The sequence below is a fragment of the Staurois parvus genome, unplaced genomic scaffold (genome assembly GCF_062004578.1).
Source record: "Staurois parvus isolate SC_StPar_1 unplaced genomic scaffold, SC_StPar_1.0 ptg000361l, whole genome shotgun sequence".
Taxonomy (NCBI): Eukaryota; Metazoa; Chordata; class Amphibia; order Anura; family Ranidae; genus Staurois; species Staurois parvus.
The window spans coordinates 3127567-3145378 of record NW_028318157.1 but is presented as its reverse complement, the minus strand read 5'-3'; the positions used below and the strand labels follow the sequence as shown (position 1 = coordinate 3145378).

Below are 17812 nucleotides of genomic sequence, written 5' to 3'. Positions count from 1 at the left end.
GGGGGGAGATTTACTAAAACTGTTGCAGCCATGAATGGTAGCAAATCAGCTTCTAACTTCCACTTGTTCAATTAGGCTTTGGCAATAAAACCTGGAAGCTGATTGGGAAGCAGAGCAGTACCAGTTTTTGCATGCTCCCTCATTGTATCTAAAATATAGAACCTTTCATACATATTCCAGATATATCCACCCCTTACTAATCCCTTTTCTTTGATACAAGCATATTTCACCATTACAGGAGGACAACTGAACAGCATCAGCTTATACAGATTTAGAACACGGTTTTCCTAAACTAGTTGGAATATCTAGTATGGACATGCCTGACAACCTGTTGATAATAGACTTGACCACAGGATCATTTATGAGCTTATGACAGTGAGTAGTATCATGGAGATCATTACTGGATCTATCAAAAATATGTGCCCCTTAACCCCTCTACGCTGGCGCCCCCTGGCCCTTTAAGAGTTTCAGAAGCCGGGAGGCGGAGTAGAGTTTTATGGTCATGTGACCGCCATGATTCGCTGTCACGGCGGTCACATGATCGGAAAAGGTCCCAATCGCAAGGGGAGATCGGGACCTTTCCATGAGTCACGGACATATGTGATGGGTGCGTGCAGGCTCTCAGCACATATGTATTTTCTAATTGTACGCAAATATCCAGCCGCTCAGCATCAAGACCGAGACGCCGAGAGGCCGCATATTTGTGTGCGCTTGGCATCTAGGAGTTAAAGCATATCTATGCTCAAAATTTAAAAATGATACTGTATTTCCACCTCGAGAAGTTTGTAAATTTACTTTTTGAAGAATCCCACGCAGTTACTTCCTTTGAATCTGCTGCATTCACTATGCAGATGAGAAGGAACTTCTGTGTCACACATTTCACAGAGCTTGCCCTCTGAACTACAGAGGTGCTGAGAGGAGGAGTTTCAAGAGGCAGAGTCAGCACAGGAATCACTGCTTGCAGGCAGCAGGGTACCATGGGATCAGGGCTATGAAGTGTGGGGGGGGAGGGGTGCAGAAGGCACAGCTGCCCTAGGCAGGTGGGGGGAAAGTTCCTGTTGCTACAGGCTGACAGGAATAGTGACAGTAGCATCACTACTACTTTCAGCTTAGAGCGGAAGGTGGCATGTGGAATCAAAAGAGCAGAAGAGAGCTGGGAGGAGGTGCATGCTGTGCTCTCTATCCCCTCCAGCTCTTCCTCCTGCCACTGCAGTGCTCCTGCATGGAGATTTGTGCGGGGTTCCTTACCTGCCCCCATCAGAGACTTGTGCTGGGAGGGGGGATTTCAGTGGGGGAATTTGTACTACTGGGAGGAGGGGGATTTTTTTTCTAGGAGAATTTTTGCTTATAGGGAGAATATATGCTTAGGGGATTAGCTTGCAGATTAATGCTTGATTTTTTTTCGGGGGGAGTTTGCTGACATAAAATGTTTCTGGATCTTTGTGGGGGCTACAGTTTTGCATCTTTGCTCTGGGCCCTTGGTGATCTTGTCCCAGCACTGCATGGGATATGTAATCCTTAGAAATGGAGCGTAAACAGCAGAGGAGAAGCTGCAAAACATGCAGGGAATCCAGGAAGTTGTGGAAAGATATGATCTAACTATATGAAAGAAGATTTTTTCTCTAAGTGTGCTTATATTGTATTGTCAAATATAACTATTGTTTGTATTGCTAATATAATGCTGATATTGTAAAATGATGGTTTATGCTGTTATCGCAGGTCTCCTTTATACCTATCAATTACTTTTTTATCAGTTATAATTTTTGCCTCTTTGGAAATCTTTGTCAATATTGCTAATCCTAACAACAAACTTCTATTTGCTACTTTTTGGACCCAAAAAATATACTATTAAAATCATTTTGTTTTATCTGTCTCACAAGTGCAAAATCCATTGATCCTGTCAGAATTTTAAAACTGTCCTGTGTGCTGTTCAGTTTAATCAGACTTCTAAATTCTTATTTTTATTACAAAACCACTCCCTTCTTTCTTGTGGAGCTGAGGAGAGAGAGAGGCACTCTAAAATAGAAAAAAATGACTGGACAGGCCGGACAACATTTCTTGAAATTTCAGTACAGCAAGAAAACCATGTTGTCAGTCGAGAACCAGAAAGTAGGAGTCAAGACAAACACGATGGCTAATTTCACACTGATCTGTGCCACAAATGCAGCAAAAACACGTGTTTTACTACATTTGTGGTGCTTTATTTATTTATTTTTTTACAGGACATGTGACTCAAAAAGCACACCATAAATGCATCACAAGTGTGTTTTTGATGTGGTTTCCATTAATTTCAATGGGCAGGTGCAATAATATTTTTTGATTAAATAACATTTCAAATCATATTAGGTTAATCACAAAAGCTCCCCCTTACATCAAAGTCCACAGAGTTCCGCCTTTACATCTTAATATGGAGAGTTCCTCCTTTACATCTGAATCTGCTGATCTCCCCTTTACATCTGAATCCGCAGAGTTTGCCCTTTACATATGAATCCACAGAGATTCCCCTTATATCTGAATTCGCAAAGTTCCCCTTTACATCTGATCGGAAAGGTCCCCTTTACATCTGAATCCACAGAGTTCCCCCTTTACATCAGAGTCTGCAGAGTTTCCCCTTTAAATCTGAATCTGCAGAGTTCCCCTTTACATCTTAATCTGCAGAGTTCCCTTACACTGTAAGAAGTGACTCTGCAGATCCTAATGCAAGGGAAAACTTTGGGACTCTGATGTAAGGGGGCACACCACAGACTACGGTGTAAAGGAAAACCCTGATGTATGGGGAGCTTTGGAAACTGGAGCCCCCACTTACACTACAGTTCCCAGCATTCCCCTTTAATCTAGGTTCCCCCCTTACATTAGAGTCTACAGAGTTTCCCCTTACCCAAGAGTCTGCAGAACACCCCTTACATCTGAGTCCCCCTTACATTAGTGTGCTGATTCAGAGGCAGGAGGGGAAGTGGGAGACTTCAGTCACAGACAGAGGATGGTGACTCAGCCACTGGTATCTTTCTTCAATCATGTAATTACCTGTTGCTGCGCTTCAAAATTCCAGCCCACACATCCCCTTTCTGAGGCACATCACTGCTGAGATTGGAGTGTGGGTGAGCAGATACAGGAGGAGAGGGGTAGGAGGAGCAGCAGATCCAGCACTCTCTCCTCTCCTGTCTGTGCAGGGGAGGAGGGGGGAACTGTTCTGGGTCTGGCCAGTGTGAGAGAATGCAACAGACACTCTCAGCTTACAGCCATTAACCTAGCTGAGGAACCACAATAGGGGTGGAGTCATGTGTATAGGTCTCAGGAGGTTTGAAACCTGGGCAAATGATTCAAATCCTGGACAGGCAGCAACCCTACTTGATATTCAAAAGTAGGGGTCATGCTTCTGCTTCTGTCATTCTACAACATTCTAATAGAATTATTTTTGACTGACCCAATATTTAGCAGTAACACACTGTTTGCAGCACAGCTAAATGAGTCCTAAGTGGAGTGTATATATCATATTTATGGATCATTCTCCAAGTGACCAAATCATAGGTATCTTTGGCATGGGAATGCCTGTTATGATTCCTTAGCTACCCGTTTTCCTGTAGCTATGAGTAGGTTGTCGGTACCAGGGGCGGACTGACCATTTGGAAACTCGGGCACTGCCCGAGGGCCCAGGGTCAGTAGGGGGCCCCATAAGATGCCCCTGGTACCTTTTTCATAGGCTTTTTTGAGTTTGGGCAAGGACACAGGGGCCCCATGATCCCCTATTGCCCGGGGGCCCCATGAGTTGTCAGTCCGCCCCTGGTCGGTAACACTCACAGTTACTTACCAGATTCAGGTTTTTGTTCAAACTGGAAGAAGCAAGGCAACACAGACCATTTTTATGAAAGACATATTAATGAACGTGGCCAGCCCAGTGCACATCACTGATTATAGTTTTAGCAGCTCAGTTACAGTCCATAGTTTTCGCAGCCCACAACTCAACTGTATACATAGTTTGAAATAGACAAATTGATGAAGGGGTCTGTGTGAAATAGTAATTCCAGTCTTAAAGTTTAAAAGGACCTGCTGCATTTTAGAATAGAAACCTTTTCAGTGAAAATCTCCTTCAGTTACCTTGTAACCATTGTCACTTAGAGGAAACCTGTCATTTAAGAAGTACATAAGATGCCATTTACGACTTCCAAAGAAAGCAAGTTGATTGGGTGTCACATTTATTCTTTGCCTGCCCTCTCTCTCCCCAGACTGATGCCCTGGTGCATGATACACATGAATGGAGACAGCAGTCAATGCTTATTTCAACACACTTCAGTGCACAAATTATCTTAAAAGGTAACTCCACTTTTGTTGAAAAAAATACACTCCCCTCTGGGTTATCAATGTACATTGCCTGGATTTTTAACAGACTTTGCAGCAGATTCCTACCCGTTTCTGCTCTAAAGAAAAAGCTGCATGTTTGATTGATGTACAGAGTGAAATAGAATGGGAGTGAGTTTTTCATTATCAATCATCTGATGCACTTGCAGTGTTCTAATGAAAAGAGTGGCAGGGTCTGCATCCCTTTAGAAGTAACTAACCCCTTAGGAGTATCTTGACACAAATGAATGCCCAAAAGCTAACTTGTGTCTTAATGCACACCTCTGGGGAAAATCAGTGAGCTGAATCACACAAGCAGGAAGTGACCTTTCTTGGGAAGTTCTGTACACCAAACATAATGCACATGAGAAAGATGTGCTCTGAACCCCTATTTCTGGCACCTGCATACATGTCTGAAGGAAACCAGGCACTGCTCATCACCTGCCCAATGCCATCCCAACAGTGAAGCATGATGGTGGCAGCATCATGCTGTGGGGGTGTTATTCAGCAACAGGGACTGGGAAACTGGTCAGGGATGAGGGAAAGTGGAATTGAACAAAGTACAGTGATATACTCAATGAAAAACTGTTCCACAGTACTCAAGACCTTAGACTGGATTGAACCTTCCAACGTGACAACAATCCTAGAGCACACAGCCAACACAGAAGTGGCTTAGGGACAATGCTGTGAATGTCCTAGAGTGGCCAAGCCACAGCCCTGAAAATGGCTGTCCACCAAAGGTGGAAAACATGAATGACCTGAATGACTGTTCAACCTGAATGAGCTTGAGAGGATTTGCAAAGAAGAATGGCAAAAAATCCCCCAATCCAGGTGTGCAAAGCTTGTTGGGTCATACCCTAAAAGACTTTAGGCTGTAATTGCTGCCAAAAGGTACTTCAACAAAGTACAAGGTAAAGTAGAGAGTAAAGAGTCAGAATACTTAAGTACATGTGATATTTCAGTTTTTTCTTTTTTATTAATTTCAGACATTTCTAAAATTCTGTGTTCACTTTGTCATTATGGGGTACTGCTGGGTGTAGATTCATGAGAAAAAATAAAATGAATTTAACCACATGCCTTCTGGGCACATTTACAACATTTACAACCCAGGCCAATTTTCAGCTTTCAGTTGCACTTTGGGTACAGTATTGCATGACCAAGCAATTGTCATTCAAATTACCTTTCTATCCTTTTTTTCCACACAAAGCAGAGCTTTATTTGGTGTATTTAATCACCACTGGGTGTTTTATTTGTTGCCAAAAAAAGGAAAAAAGACCGAAAATGAAATAAAAAACAAAACTTTTTTCTTAGTTTCTATTATAAAATTTTGCAAACAGGTAATTTTTCTCCATCACTGATGTGTGTTGATGAGGCTGCACTGATGGGCACTGATAGCCTGCACTGATGAGGTGGCACTGGTGGGCATTGATGAGGAGGTACTGATGAGGCTGCACTGATATGCGGCACTGATGGGAACTGATAGGCAGCAATGATGGGCACTGATGGGCACTATGAGGCAGCACTGACTGGTAGCACTGCTGGGCACAGATGGGAACTTTTGGTGCTGCACTAATAATCAGGGCACCGATAATCAATGCCCTGATTATCAGCGTAGATGTCACCTTTCAGACTTGCCAATTATTGGCAGTACTTTCCTCACGCTGTGACAGCGTGAGGAAAGTACTGACTATAACCGGCAAGTGTATTTATATGGTGATCAGCTGTGATTGGATTCAGCTGATCACATGGTAAAAGGCTGCTGTGATTGGCCCTTTACCGTGTCATGTGATCAGCTGTGTCCAAAGGGCACAGTGATCACAAAGAGCATCGGGTACACACAGCTGGGGGAACGTGGGGGGCGCTGTTCTTGGAGGCATCATATGATGCCCTCCCAGAACTAGATGACCACACTGCAGCCGTCATTCAGCTATAACGCAGTCAGGAAGAGGTTCAACAACTGTAGTATTAAGCTGGAGCATAACAAAATTGAAAAAAGTGAAGGGGGTCTTAATACTTTATGAATGCACTGTATATATCCTTTAATATATATATATATATATATATATATATATATAAAAAGAAGTAATTTGTAATTGCCCAGCACGTTTACAAGGAAACTTTTGGGAGAAATGTTTGCTGAGATATATATATACTTATTTAGCAGCCTTTTCCTTCAGAAAATGCTGGTTGCTTGGCTGTTGTGTTAACACACTGATTTAAATGACCTGGAACATACATATCAAGTAAGCAAGATTGAATTCAAAAGTCTATATCAAAACACTTCTTTGTTAGAGACTAATCATTAAACTGAGAGTCAGCGTGAAAGCCAAGGAGCTAATGAGAAGTCAGTAATTGCAGCCTCTCTCAGGGAAGGTTTCCCTTAAAGCTGCAAACTCTGGTTTAAAAAAAAAAAAATCTATTCAAGTACATATTCTTAACTCAAAGTACCGTCTATTGCTTTCAACTTTCTTCAAATTTCCAAATCCTTTTTTGTTGCTGTGACCTGACTTCCTATTAGAGGGTGGATATGTTCATTCTGCATGGTCCCACTGTATGTAGGAATGTAGTCACCCTCACTCCCACGATGGACTAGGAATCATGGACTATGGAACATGAGATTTGTAGTGTCCGGAGAACAGGACACATGACTGCAAGTGACATGTACTACTCGTTCCAAACAATCAGAAGTGGGAAGAAAAAAAGAGAGGTTTTGGAGCTTACTGAGGACGTTACAAGAAGACAGAAAAACAAAAAAGGATTTAATGAAAAACGTGCATGTGCACGAAACGCGCCAGGAGGAGCCTAAGTGCCGAGGCCCTGCATGGTCCTGTGGCCATTCATGCAAGTTCAGATGCTTAGTCTTTTCTGTACTCCACGTGGATTTTATTGCTATTTGAATAAAATACTACACTATGTACGTTTCCTTGAGCTCCATGTGTGAGCTTTTGTATGAAGGTGCATCTTTCTTACTTCTGTTGGAGTCCGCTATGAGGAAGGAGTGAATGAGGCTATCACAGATCTTAATATCACTTTGGGCATATGCTTGCCAAATTTCTGGTGAGTGCATAGGGATGAAGGTTCCATGGAAGAGGTGTCATCACTGGATTGTCACTGATTTTCATGTTCAACAGCCAATGGACTTTTTTATTAGTCACTTTGCAATTTTCACTTTTTGGTGCTTATTGATGTATAGTACTACTATTACCATTGTATACCTCATGGTTCATAATTTTATTATGTGGTTCACTTGTATTTTTTGATTGAGAATTGCTATATACAATTTACATGTAACATTTTTAGCGCTGTACATTTTGCTGTTTATGTAAAATGTATTACAGGGAATATTTTTGGAGAAAAAAAAAAAAAAGACACTTTACTACTTTTACCATTTAAAAACAACCAAAGCTGCTACTTTAGTGGGTAAGAAAAAGGTTAAAGATGATCTTCCATGTTAGATCTTTGTACCTTGTCTCCTTGTATGTTGCTTTGGGGTTTCTCTGCGATTCCATCTGGAACTCTTGTCCTTAAGAAATTCGCTATACCATTGCTCACTGGTTGCCTGGAAACAGAAGCCATTTAACCAACAGATGAGATGTATCATAACATACATTTTGAAAGCTTTACAAATATTCCTACTGCGATGTGTTGGGAAATAAAACCAGTTTCATCTGCAAGATAATTAATACAATGTCTCTCTGAGAATATTGCTTGTTGTTGATGACAGCTGCAAACTGGGTTACCATAGTTATTAAGATGAAAAAAGTGTTTATGAACTGTAACTTTTAAAATTACTTTATTCCACAGAGTAACTATATGTGCAACAAGATAACTGCTATACATCAAGTAAATGGTTAACTTTTCAGACATTTGACATCCTGGTAATAGCTTGATTTTTGCAGGTAAATATCCCATCTATAGAGGGATGCATTTACCATTTTTAGACCACTAGGGGGTATCAATTCTCCACTGTATACTTCATGAAGATTGATTCTGCTCAGCTAGACTACAAGAAAATGAAAATATGCAAGTTAAGATGCACCAGATTCAGGCAAGGTACCGTGTACATTAACCACTTGCCCTCCAGAGGATTTACCTCCTTCCTGACCAGGCTATTTTTTGCATTATGGCGCTGCGTTACTTTAACTGGCAGTTGCACGGTCATGCAATGCTGCACCCAAATTAAATTTACGTCCTTTTTTTCCCACAAATTGAGATTTCTTTCAGAGGTAGTTGATTGCCTGTGCGTTTTTTATTTTTTGCGCCATAAGCAAAAAAAGACCGAGAAAGAAAACAATATTTTTGACTTCTTGCTATTTAATTTTTGCTATTTTTAAAAAATTTAAAAAAAATCAAATTTCATCATAAAGTTACACCAAAACGTATTCTGCTACATGTCTTTTCTAAAACAAATCCCAATACGTGTAATTAATTGGTTTATATGAAAGTTATAGCCTTTACAAATGGTGGCATATATACTGGGATTTAAAAAAAAAAAATTTTCTTTTTACTAGTAATAGCGGCAAATCAGCGACTTATAGCGGGACTGCAGGACTGCGGCAGGTATTCTGACACTGGGGGGAACTGACTTGGTGTCACTGACATCCCCAGTGACACCAATACAATGATCAGTGCTAAAAAAAAGCACTGACACTGTACTAATGGCACTGGGCAGGAAGGGGTTAACATGAGGGGCGATCAAAGGGTTAACTGCGTGCTGTTTCTCTATGTGTTGTGTCTGTGTGCTTCATTGTAAGCACACTGCTTTGCATGGCTGTGCTGTGCACAGCCATCTAAAGCAGTGTGCACGAGCTGACAGGGAGGAGAACTGTTTTGTTTACAAACAGTTCTCCTCCCCATCGGAGATGCTCGGCAATCTCTGGGCGCTGGCAAGTAATCACATGATTTTGCACACTCGTGCCGTCCTGTAGCAGTATTTCTGCTATAGGGATATCGGGAAGCAGGTAAAGTTAACAAAGTTAACTGCTCAACGTCTTTAGCAAGGAGTTCATTATAGTAAGTAAATACAGAGTCCTCCAATTGTTGATGCTTCAGCCAGAGGTTAACTAATACATAGCAAAGGGATTTAAATAAAGCGGTATTAAACCCAAAAATGTAATACATTGCAGCTCATCAATCATTAGATGTGCTCTTCGCGCTCCCCCACCCCAACTGGCAGAACACAATAGCACTACTGGAGACAATCCCCCATCAAACACTGTGTTTATGGGATATAAAGACATTTCTTTTCCTTCCACCCATGGTGAAAGGAAAGGAAATGTATTCATCTATGACTTTCTTTACACCCCGGTCACATCAAACCCTACTTTGAAATCATGCGGCTTACAGTGAACTTGCACAATTTCAAAGTTGGATGACATGCCGCACCAAATCACATCAAAAGTAGTGTATGTACTACTTTAGAAATCATTGCAGCTCTGACCAGTTCGGAACGCACCGATATGACCACTCTAATTGCGGACAATAGGCTGCGATTTGGCAGGCTATTTGCAAGATGTATGGCAAGCAAATCGCATGCCAATTTGCATCCAGTGTGACCGGGGCCTTAGAGTGTCCCCACACTGGAAGAAGGATCACAGGGGCACCTTTGAACAGCAGGTCTAGGGAGAAAGGGAGTGTTAGATGTACTAGCAGATTTAGATACGCTAACAAATTGAAGCCAAACTCCAGCTCACACTGCAGTTAACTGCATAATTTTTTTTGCTTTTGGGATAAAGCTTTTCTATGAATAAATAAAAGCTGATCATTGTAAGCATCCCTGTCAGTGGTAAATGGTTTGACTCAACACTTCTAACAAATTTATTTGTGAGCGAGCTTGTTCTGATGAATAACAACAGATCTAATGGCTGGATCACCAGATGAAAAGAAAGAAAGTCTAACAAAAAGAAGTAAACTAATGCAGCTCTTGAATAAATGGTAAGCTGCAATATAATAAATGTTTTCTTTGGGGTTTAATACTGCTTTAAGTGCACAGATGACTTAAGTTTGCTAGGAGTAAGATTTAATAACTTTGTGAGTCATTACGGAGTACCAGAGTTCCAGAGTTAATTGGAAAATGTATGAGCAGGCATTGTCACAGATTATTGCACCTTTATCCCTGTGTGCAAGTGAGGGCCATTTTTCTTTTGTATAGTTAAACATGCTAACAAGAAGCTATAGTGGGAATCTGTCTAATGTCCACTTGCACATGCTTGCAGGGTGGTAGAGTTTGTTAAATCATATTACAGTAAGCCTGTATTCCATTTAACTAGCAGTAGATATCTAGATTCAAATGGACTTGTTCTGTAATGTTTAATAGCAACTGCACATACTGTATAAATAGCTTTCTCAGCTCTAATGAGCTGATGTTCCCAATCTGCAGTGGTCAGAATCTACAAAAAGTGGTCCAAGGAAGAAAAACTGGTGAATGGACGACAGGGTCATGTGTGGCCAAGGCTCATTGATGTATGTGAGGAGCGAAGCTGGCTTGACTAGTCCAATCCAATAGAAGAACTACTGTAGCTCAAATTGCTGAAAAAGTTAATTCTGTTTCTGATAGAAAGGTTTCAGAACACACAGTGCAGTGTGCAGCGCATTGCAGTTTCTTGTGTATGGGGCTGCATAGCTGCAGACCAGTCAGGGTGCATATGCTGATCCCTGTTAATAGCCAAAAGTGTCTAAAATGGACACAAGAGCATCAGAACTGGACTACAGAGCACTGGAATAAGGTGCTCTGGTCTGATGAATTAAAGAATGGTTTAAGGAACAAAAATTTTAGGTGTTGATTTGGCCTTCACATTCTCCAGATCTCATTATCAATCGAAAAATATAACGCTCAATTTGCCACATCCATAATGTATATCAAAACAAAAAAAAAAAGAAACGAGCAAATTTGGACTTTACTGGCAATGAAGGGGAACAAAGAGATCATATATAAAAAATCATCTTTTATTTAAATATTGATAAAAATAGCATGAGTATCAAGCTCAGATACAGCATATTTAAAAACAAATCAACTGCATAACATTTTATAATATTAGTTGTTAAGCTCACTCCCTTATATACAGTATCATATTGAATATTTTTTGTATATATTAGACCAATAAATGGTACAAAGTCAGGAAGTTGGTTCTCATGTGTCTGGTACTGATGGCTTGGTGCCAGATACTATAGCATAACTTCAGAGGTCTAGTGGAGTCCATGCCTCAACAGGTTATGGTGGGTGCAATGTAGCAAAAGGGAATAAAGCTTTTTTTTAAATCAGATGCTTGCGTTCACTTTGAGCTTTACCATTCCAATACATTACATAAAAGTCATATTAATGTGATATTTTATTCAACAGACTCTGTTGATCCTATTTTCTGGTAAATATATGGGGGTGTGCAAACTGTGTAAATGATGCGTAGGGAAAAAAATTACAGGAAAATGCATTTTCTTTCTTTTTTTTTTCTACCAAAAACCCATTTTTACTAAAAAAAAGTTGCACAATAAAAAAACAAATAGGAATAAAGCAGATTTACCCAAATTTGCCTCCAAATTAAAGACTTATCTGTCCCGAAAAAAAAACCTAACATCAACAATGCATTAAATGTTAGGATAGACTACAAAACCTAAAACATTTAATGTGCAGAACCAAGACATTGGTGAAATGAAGATATTGCTTTGGTATTGAAGTGGCTAATCTAATCAAGGCAGATGTTGATTGTCCAAGAACAAGATGGAAGGTATGAAAATTTGTGAATGCACCCTGTTCTAATTTCTTATTCAATTACCATGGGGCCATTAAGTCTGGGACATGTGATAATGGTTCAAGTTATGTGGGTAAAAGTGTGAATTGACAAATAGTTGGGCTAAAGATATTAAAAAAGCCCTTAACACCTTATGGTTGCTCTCATGTACCCTGATACCTGAGCAAAATTGTCCCCATCAAAGCAAGAATATGCTCTTTGTCTTCTAAAACATAGTAACTAGTTGAGAAAAATATATATTCTATCTAAGTAATTATGCATTCTTAAAAACTATACATTTGCTTTTAATAAAAGGCTAACCTTTTTTTCTGCATGTCATCATCGCTGCTGCCAACCTCATCACTGGATGAAGAATAATAAGCTGCTTTCAAGTAAGATCTGCTATTGTCTTTTCCTTTTCCTAAAAGGCTGGGGCTCTATAGTAGAAAGAAAAAAGTACAGGTAGAAAATCCTTGGAGGATTCTTTGTAAACTACACTCCAGTCAGTAATAAAAATTCAGTGTTGGTAGATTTCAGTGTATTGAAGAATATGCAATGTTTGCTCTGCCAGTGCCAAGATCTGTTGGATGTACTTATTATGCCATCTTGTCCGCAGCAGTTGTTTTGGTCAATATACTAATTATAGTAGTCCCAAGGGTAGTCACGATACACGGTGTTTGAGGTAAATGCCAGGTGCTCACCCACAAAGAAATCTATACAAACCCAAAACTGGTATGGGGCACTCATAGGTCTTACAGAGGAGGAAGACCAAAACAGCAGTGTGTTTAAGTGTTGACGTTTCGATGAAGCTCAGTCCATCTTTCTCAAGATGATAAAGATGGACTGAGTTTCAGTGAAACGTCAACAATAAAAACACTGCAGTTTGATCTTCCTCCTCTGCAATACCTATGAATGCCCCTATACCAGTTTTGGATTTGTACTTATTAAAGTAAAGAGTAGTAAAGAAGAGGTGAGTGCTGACTACAGACTTTGTCTCCAGACAGAATTATGCGCCTGTCCTCAAAGGAGAATATGCCTTTCCCCTGGCTGGAACCCTGAGCTATGCCAAGGCCTTCATTATAAGGGCTGTGTACATCTGGACACACACCTTGCTGGGCTTCAACAAGATCTGGACACAGGGTTGAGGACCTCCTCCCTTCAAAAGCATCTTGAAATCTCCAAACTACTGAGCCCAACCTCAGAACACTGTAAAAAAGTTTTCTCTGCTCATAATCTATATTGTGTCCTTCATACAATCATTTTCAAAGTGGCAGGAACTCACACTGTCATGCCCACAAAGAGTCTTCCAAAGGGTAATCTCAGAAAAGTAGCTTCTTCTCTATGCAATGTTCTGTAAGGACCTATGAGAGGTTTGCAGCTGTCCTTGGCAGATGCTTGAATCATCATACATTAGGATCCTTTTTGCTAACCTGCAGAATTTGATGCTGGGACATTTTCTTTGCACTACTGTAGTGAACTGCCACATCCACATATACTTGCATCTAGTACTCTGTCACTACTTATCTGTGTAGCTAAGAATTGATTGGGTATCTTGCTACTGCTGTAATTAATGAAGTAGGCAAAAATACCAACTCATTCTCTTCACTTAATAAAGGCCCAGTGCAAAGTATAGAACTTAAGTATCTCTCTACTGAAATCCCCAAACTATAAAATAATTTGGCAATTGACCAAATTTGCAAAGTATTTTCGACCAACACGCCCTTTTTAAAAACAATAACCTTTTAAAATATGGACATTCTGATGAATTAAAATACCAAACCAAAATATCCCAAGCATTTTTCATAAAGCCTACCGAAATCTTACGGGAGTCCCGATGCAGTTCATTTTCAGCCCTTCCTAAATGCTGGGGATAATTCTGTACAGAATGGAAATCTCTGGTGGACCCTACAACAACACAGAATATACATTCATTTCTTCTGCTTAGAACACATTTATGAAACATACATTATCAGGTCTTTCAATCATCTCTGTTAAACTTATGGAAGGATATACTATTGAAATGTGACATTTGGAAGGATATACTATTCCTGCTTTCAGTTGTATTTCATAAGTCAGGCCAACACACTACAATACACAGGGTTGATGTCATCCCCATGGCCATCATGATTGTGCCTTCCTATCCAGACATCATTTATGAGATATCTGTTACCCACAAATTCTGTTGATACCTACTTGAATAAAATGGCATTAGGTAAACTGGAATTTCATGATGATGTCCAGCGGTAGTTGTCAAAACAACAAAACAGTTTTCCAGTTGCTAGGAAGAAGTCTTCGGATTTCAGTTGTATAAGTGAGATTGCTGACAGGTATTACAGCAGACAGTACTGCAGTGTTCTAATTTTTAGCAAATAGGCCAGTCAATGATACTTTGATTGGTCCTACCATCCAAATCTAAACCTATGGGTATGCGAACAAGGCAAAGTGTCCTAATTTCTTTATTGAAATTATGCATAGTGTTCACCCCTTACCTAAAACAGACTACTTTTTTATTTTCCTTTTATAAATGTTGATAAAGCTGAGCTCTGTCAGTTTTTCAGGTGGACCTGATTGGACCATCCATAGCTCCCTATGGAGTGGCGGGTGTCAGCGAACATGTGTCAACTGACACCTGCCGGCATCTGATCTGACCCTGTATGCTAAAAAACAGATGGATGGGAATCCATTTCCCATCTGTCTGAAGGATCGGCTTGGATGACAGATGGATGGAAACGGACAGACCGTTTCCATCCGACCGCCCCATAGAGAACAGCGGGCTGTGTTTGTGTCCCTCCGCTATGCAGACCTATCATCCGCCTGAGATCAGCGGAGAGACCCCCCTACTGAGCAGGTGGATCCGGTTGATGGAATCTGCCCCATCTGAAAGGGGCCTGGGTGTCTGTTCACACATGCACCCTGTCTTTTCCATATTTGTAAACCAAAACCACTGATATTTTTTCTTATTTAAATGTTATAAATAAGATTATAAAAAAATAACATTTTAGAAATCTATTTAATGCTATAACATTTTCTTGAAAGGTTACAATAATCATTAGTACAAAAAGCATTTCACAACTGAGACTACAGATAGCTTTGAACCACAATATGGGCTTGACTTGGAATTACACACTGTTTAAGAGATCAGGAACCATTTATTTCATTATAAACATGTACCTATACATGGATAAATCATAATAAAACAGTCATCGGGCAAAACAAAGACTGCAGTTGCTTAACATTGCTTATTGACGATATACAGCAGTAAGCTAAATGATGCTATATATCACTGAATTCTTTAGTATACTGTATGCAAGTACAACACAGAGTTAAAGGTTTACTGCAACTGTACTGTAATATCGTTAAAGAAAGTAGTAGGCTTAAGAGCAGAAATCCCAGTGGATAAATAATTTCCAGCAGTACATGCCAGTGGGACAAGTGTGAGTTGGAGAGCACTTTACTGAAATGCTAGCAATGTAACTTTAATAATAAGAAAGAATTATGTTTATATAAAGACAATGAGCAAGTTAAAATGTACGAGTTGTGGGACTTAGCAGAAATCCCCTGGAAGCCTCTCCAGTTCAGCACTTTTTCCACTGTAAATCTGTTTATCTCCTTGCGAAGGCAGCAATGGTATGGAGCAAGTTCTATCGATTTGCAAGCATCAATTATTTTTAAACCTTCTCCATTTGCTAGCAATGTACAGTACATTACTTTGTGCTAAATTGCATCTTTTAAGTATTCTAAAGAACTGAAACAAAGTTAAAATTAATCCAATTGTGGCTCATGCTTAAAAGAGCAATAATCTGCTTCTTAGATCTTTTATCTAAAGAAACACAAGCTTGAAGGTGCCCATGCAACATTATGCACTTGAATAAGTTGTCTACTTCTGGGCAGCCTATTTTCTTTAGGTTTTTACCCTTCCCAGACCTTTAATATTCTTAAGAATCTTTACATCATATTTATCATATGCTCATACTCCTGTACTCATGTATGTTTTAAAAAAGTTCTAGGGTATGTGTACAGTAATATCCTTTGTTTTAGCCTCTGAAACAGATTTATTTTCTTTTATTTCATCATCATCATTATTAATAATAATAATAATAATAATAATAATAATACTACATTATTTCAAAGACATACACTCGGAAGAGTCATAGATTTTTTTTTTCCCTAGAATGGTTCAGCCTTGGACATCCAGGTTTGGCTATGCATGACATGGCAAACTGTTGGTGTGCAAAACAATGGGAATGGACTAAAATTTGCATCTAGGCAAAGCTTGACAAAGCACAGTATGTGAGCGGACATGTCTCACTGAGCTCCCATTACTGATCCTTGTATCAATCCTTCCATCATCAGTGCTATACCTGTAGCTCATCTTTATATGCACAAAGTTGTCAAGTGTTCCGGAGTCTCCCTGGAGTGTCTCTGCCATTCTCCTCCTGCAAAAACAAGGAGGAAGCCATGGCCCTGGAGGCCCAAGGCATGCTCTCTCAGCAAACACCACATGGCACAGAGAAGCTCAAGGATCCTGTGAGTAAAACCGGTAAGACTTCCCACCCTGCAGGGAAGGAGGCAGTGCAGGATATGCTGTTCTATACCCAAAGCATCAAAACTCACTGATACTGTCATTCTCTGGAGACTAAGAGACATCTTAGGAAATATTGCAAGAGATTATTATTATACAGGATTTGTATAGCATCAGCAGTTTGTGCAAAGCTTTAATGTCATTAGCTTCATGTTCCCTGTCAGAGCCAGATAACATAGCCATATCGGAAGATGGGATGCAGGGTGATGAGGCTGACATGTTTGAAGCTAGTCCAACCCACACGGAGTGAAAACCTCCAGGCTGTTCATAAATGTATTGCCTCTGTTGTTCATACTGTCAAAGATCAGTTAGAAGGCTGAAGAAGTGTCCATATTGAGACACGATTTGTAAAAAATTTGAGCATGCACTACAGCAATGGAAAATTACATAAGTGATCAGGAAGACACGCTGCCTTCCCTAGTTAGCAAAACTCGTTCCAATACACAGTTGCCTAAGGCCAACAATAGAAGGAATTGATGTGCTATGATGTGATAATGTCTGGATTGTGGTCATCCCAGAAAACTCAGAAGGCATAGATCCCACCGATTTTGTAGAGAAAATGGTTGATGGAGCTTTTTTGGGAAGGAAGCATTCACACCGTGGTTTTCAATGGAACAGAGCCATAGAACACCAACATGTCCACAGCCACCTGGTAGACTCTCCTTTACCCATGTTAGGATTTCTCCTAAACTACAAAGACAGAGAAAAGATCCTATATCTGGCCAGAAAGTGGCTTGATATTCTACAGTTTTTAATGAGCTGAAATCTCTTTTTACCCTGCCTATTCCACAGAGGTTCAAAAAGGCCAACAATTAATGGAAGTTAAAAACATCTACATAGGCTCCACCTGCAATATACACTGCTTTATCCTGCTTGGTTGTGGGTTACAGCCAGGGGCCAATACCAATTCTTTGATACAGCTTTGGCTGCCTCCCCCAGGCTGGATGCAGCTATATATACTGTAAGAAACAACTTATTGTACCAATGGATTGATATTTATTCTCTCTTATCTCCACACTCTGAACTGCTCCTATATACTACCGTGCGGTGTACCTTATTTAGCCAGGGACCATACCTATTCTGTTTTGGTAAATTAGCTCCTTGAATTATGTGTTCAGTTTTTGCTCTCTGATGCACATAAAGTGATTGTAAACCCATATTTTTTTAAAAA

The 17812-nt window shown here is 40.0% G+C and overlaps 1 protein-coding gene across 1 annotated transcript in view; it reads right to left on the bottom strand.

Annotated features, from left to right (window-relative positions):
* Positions 1-17812, bottom strand: part of NRK (Nik related kinase) — a 335992-nt gene that overhangs the window by 103840 nt on the left and 214340 nt on the right. Inside the window, exons 20-22 of the mRNA XM_089684925.1 lie at positions 13873-13964; positions 12381-12496; positions 7801-7894 (exon numbers count right to left, since the gene is read on the bottom strand). Coding sequence (XP_089541051.1) covers positions 7801-7894; positions 12381-12496; positions 13873-13964 — 302 coding nt within the window. The remainder of the gene's footprint in view (positions 1-7800; positions 7895-12380; positions 12497-13872; positions 13965-17812) is intronic.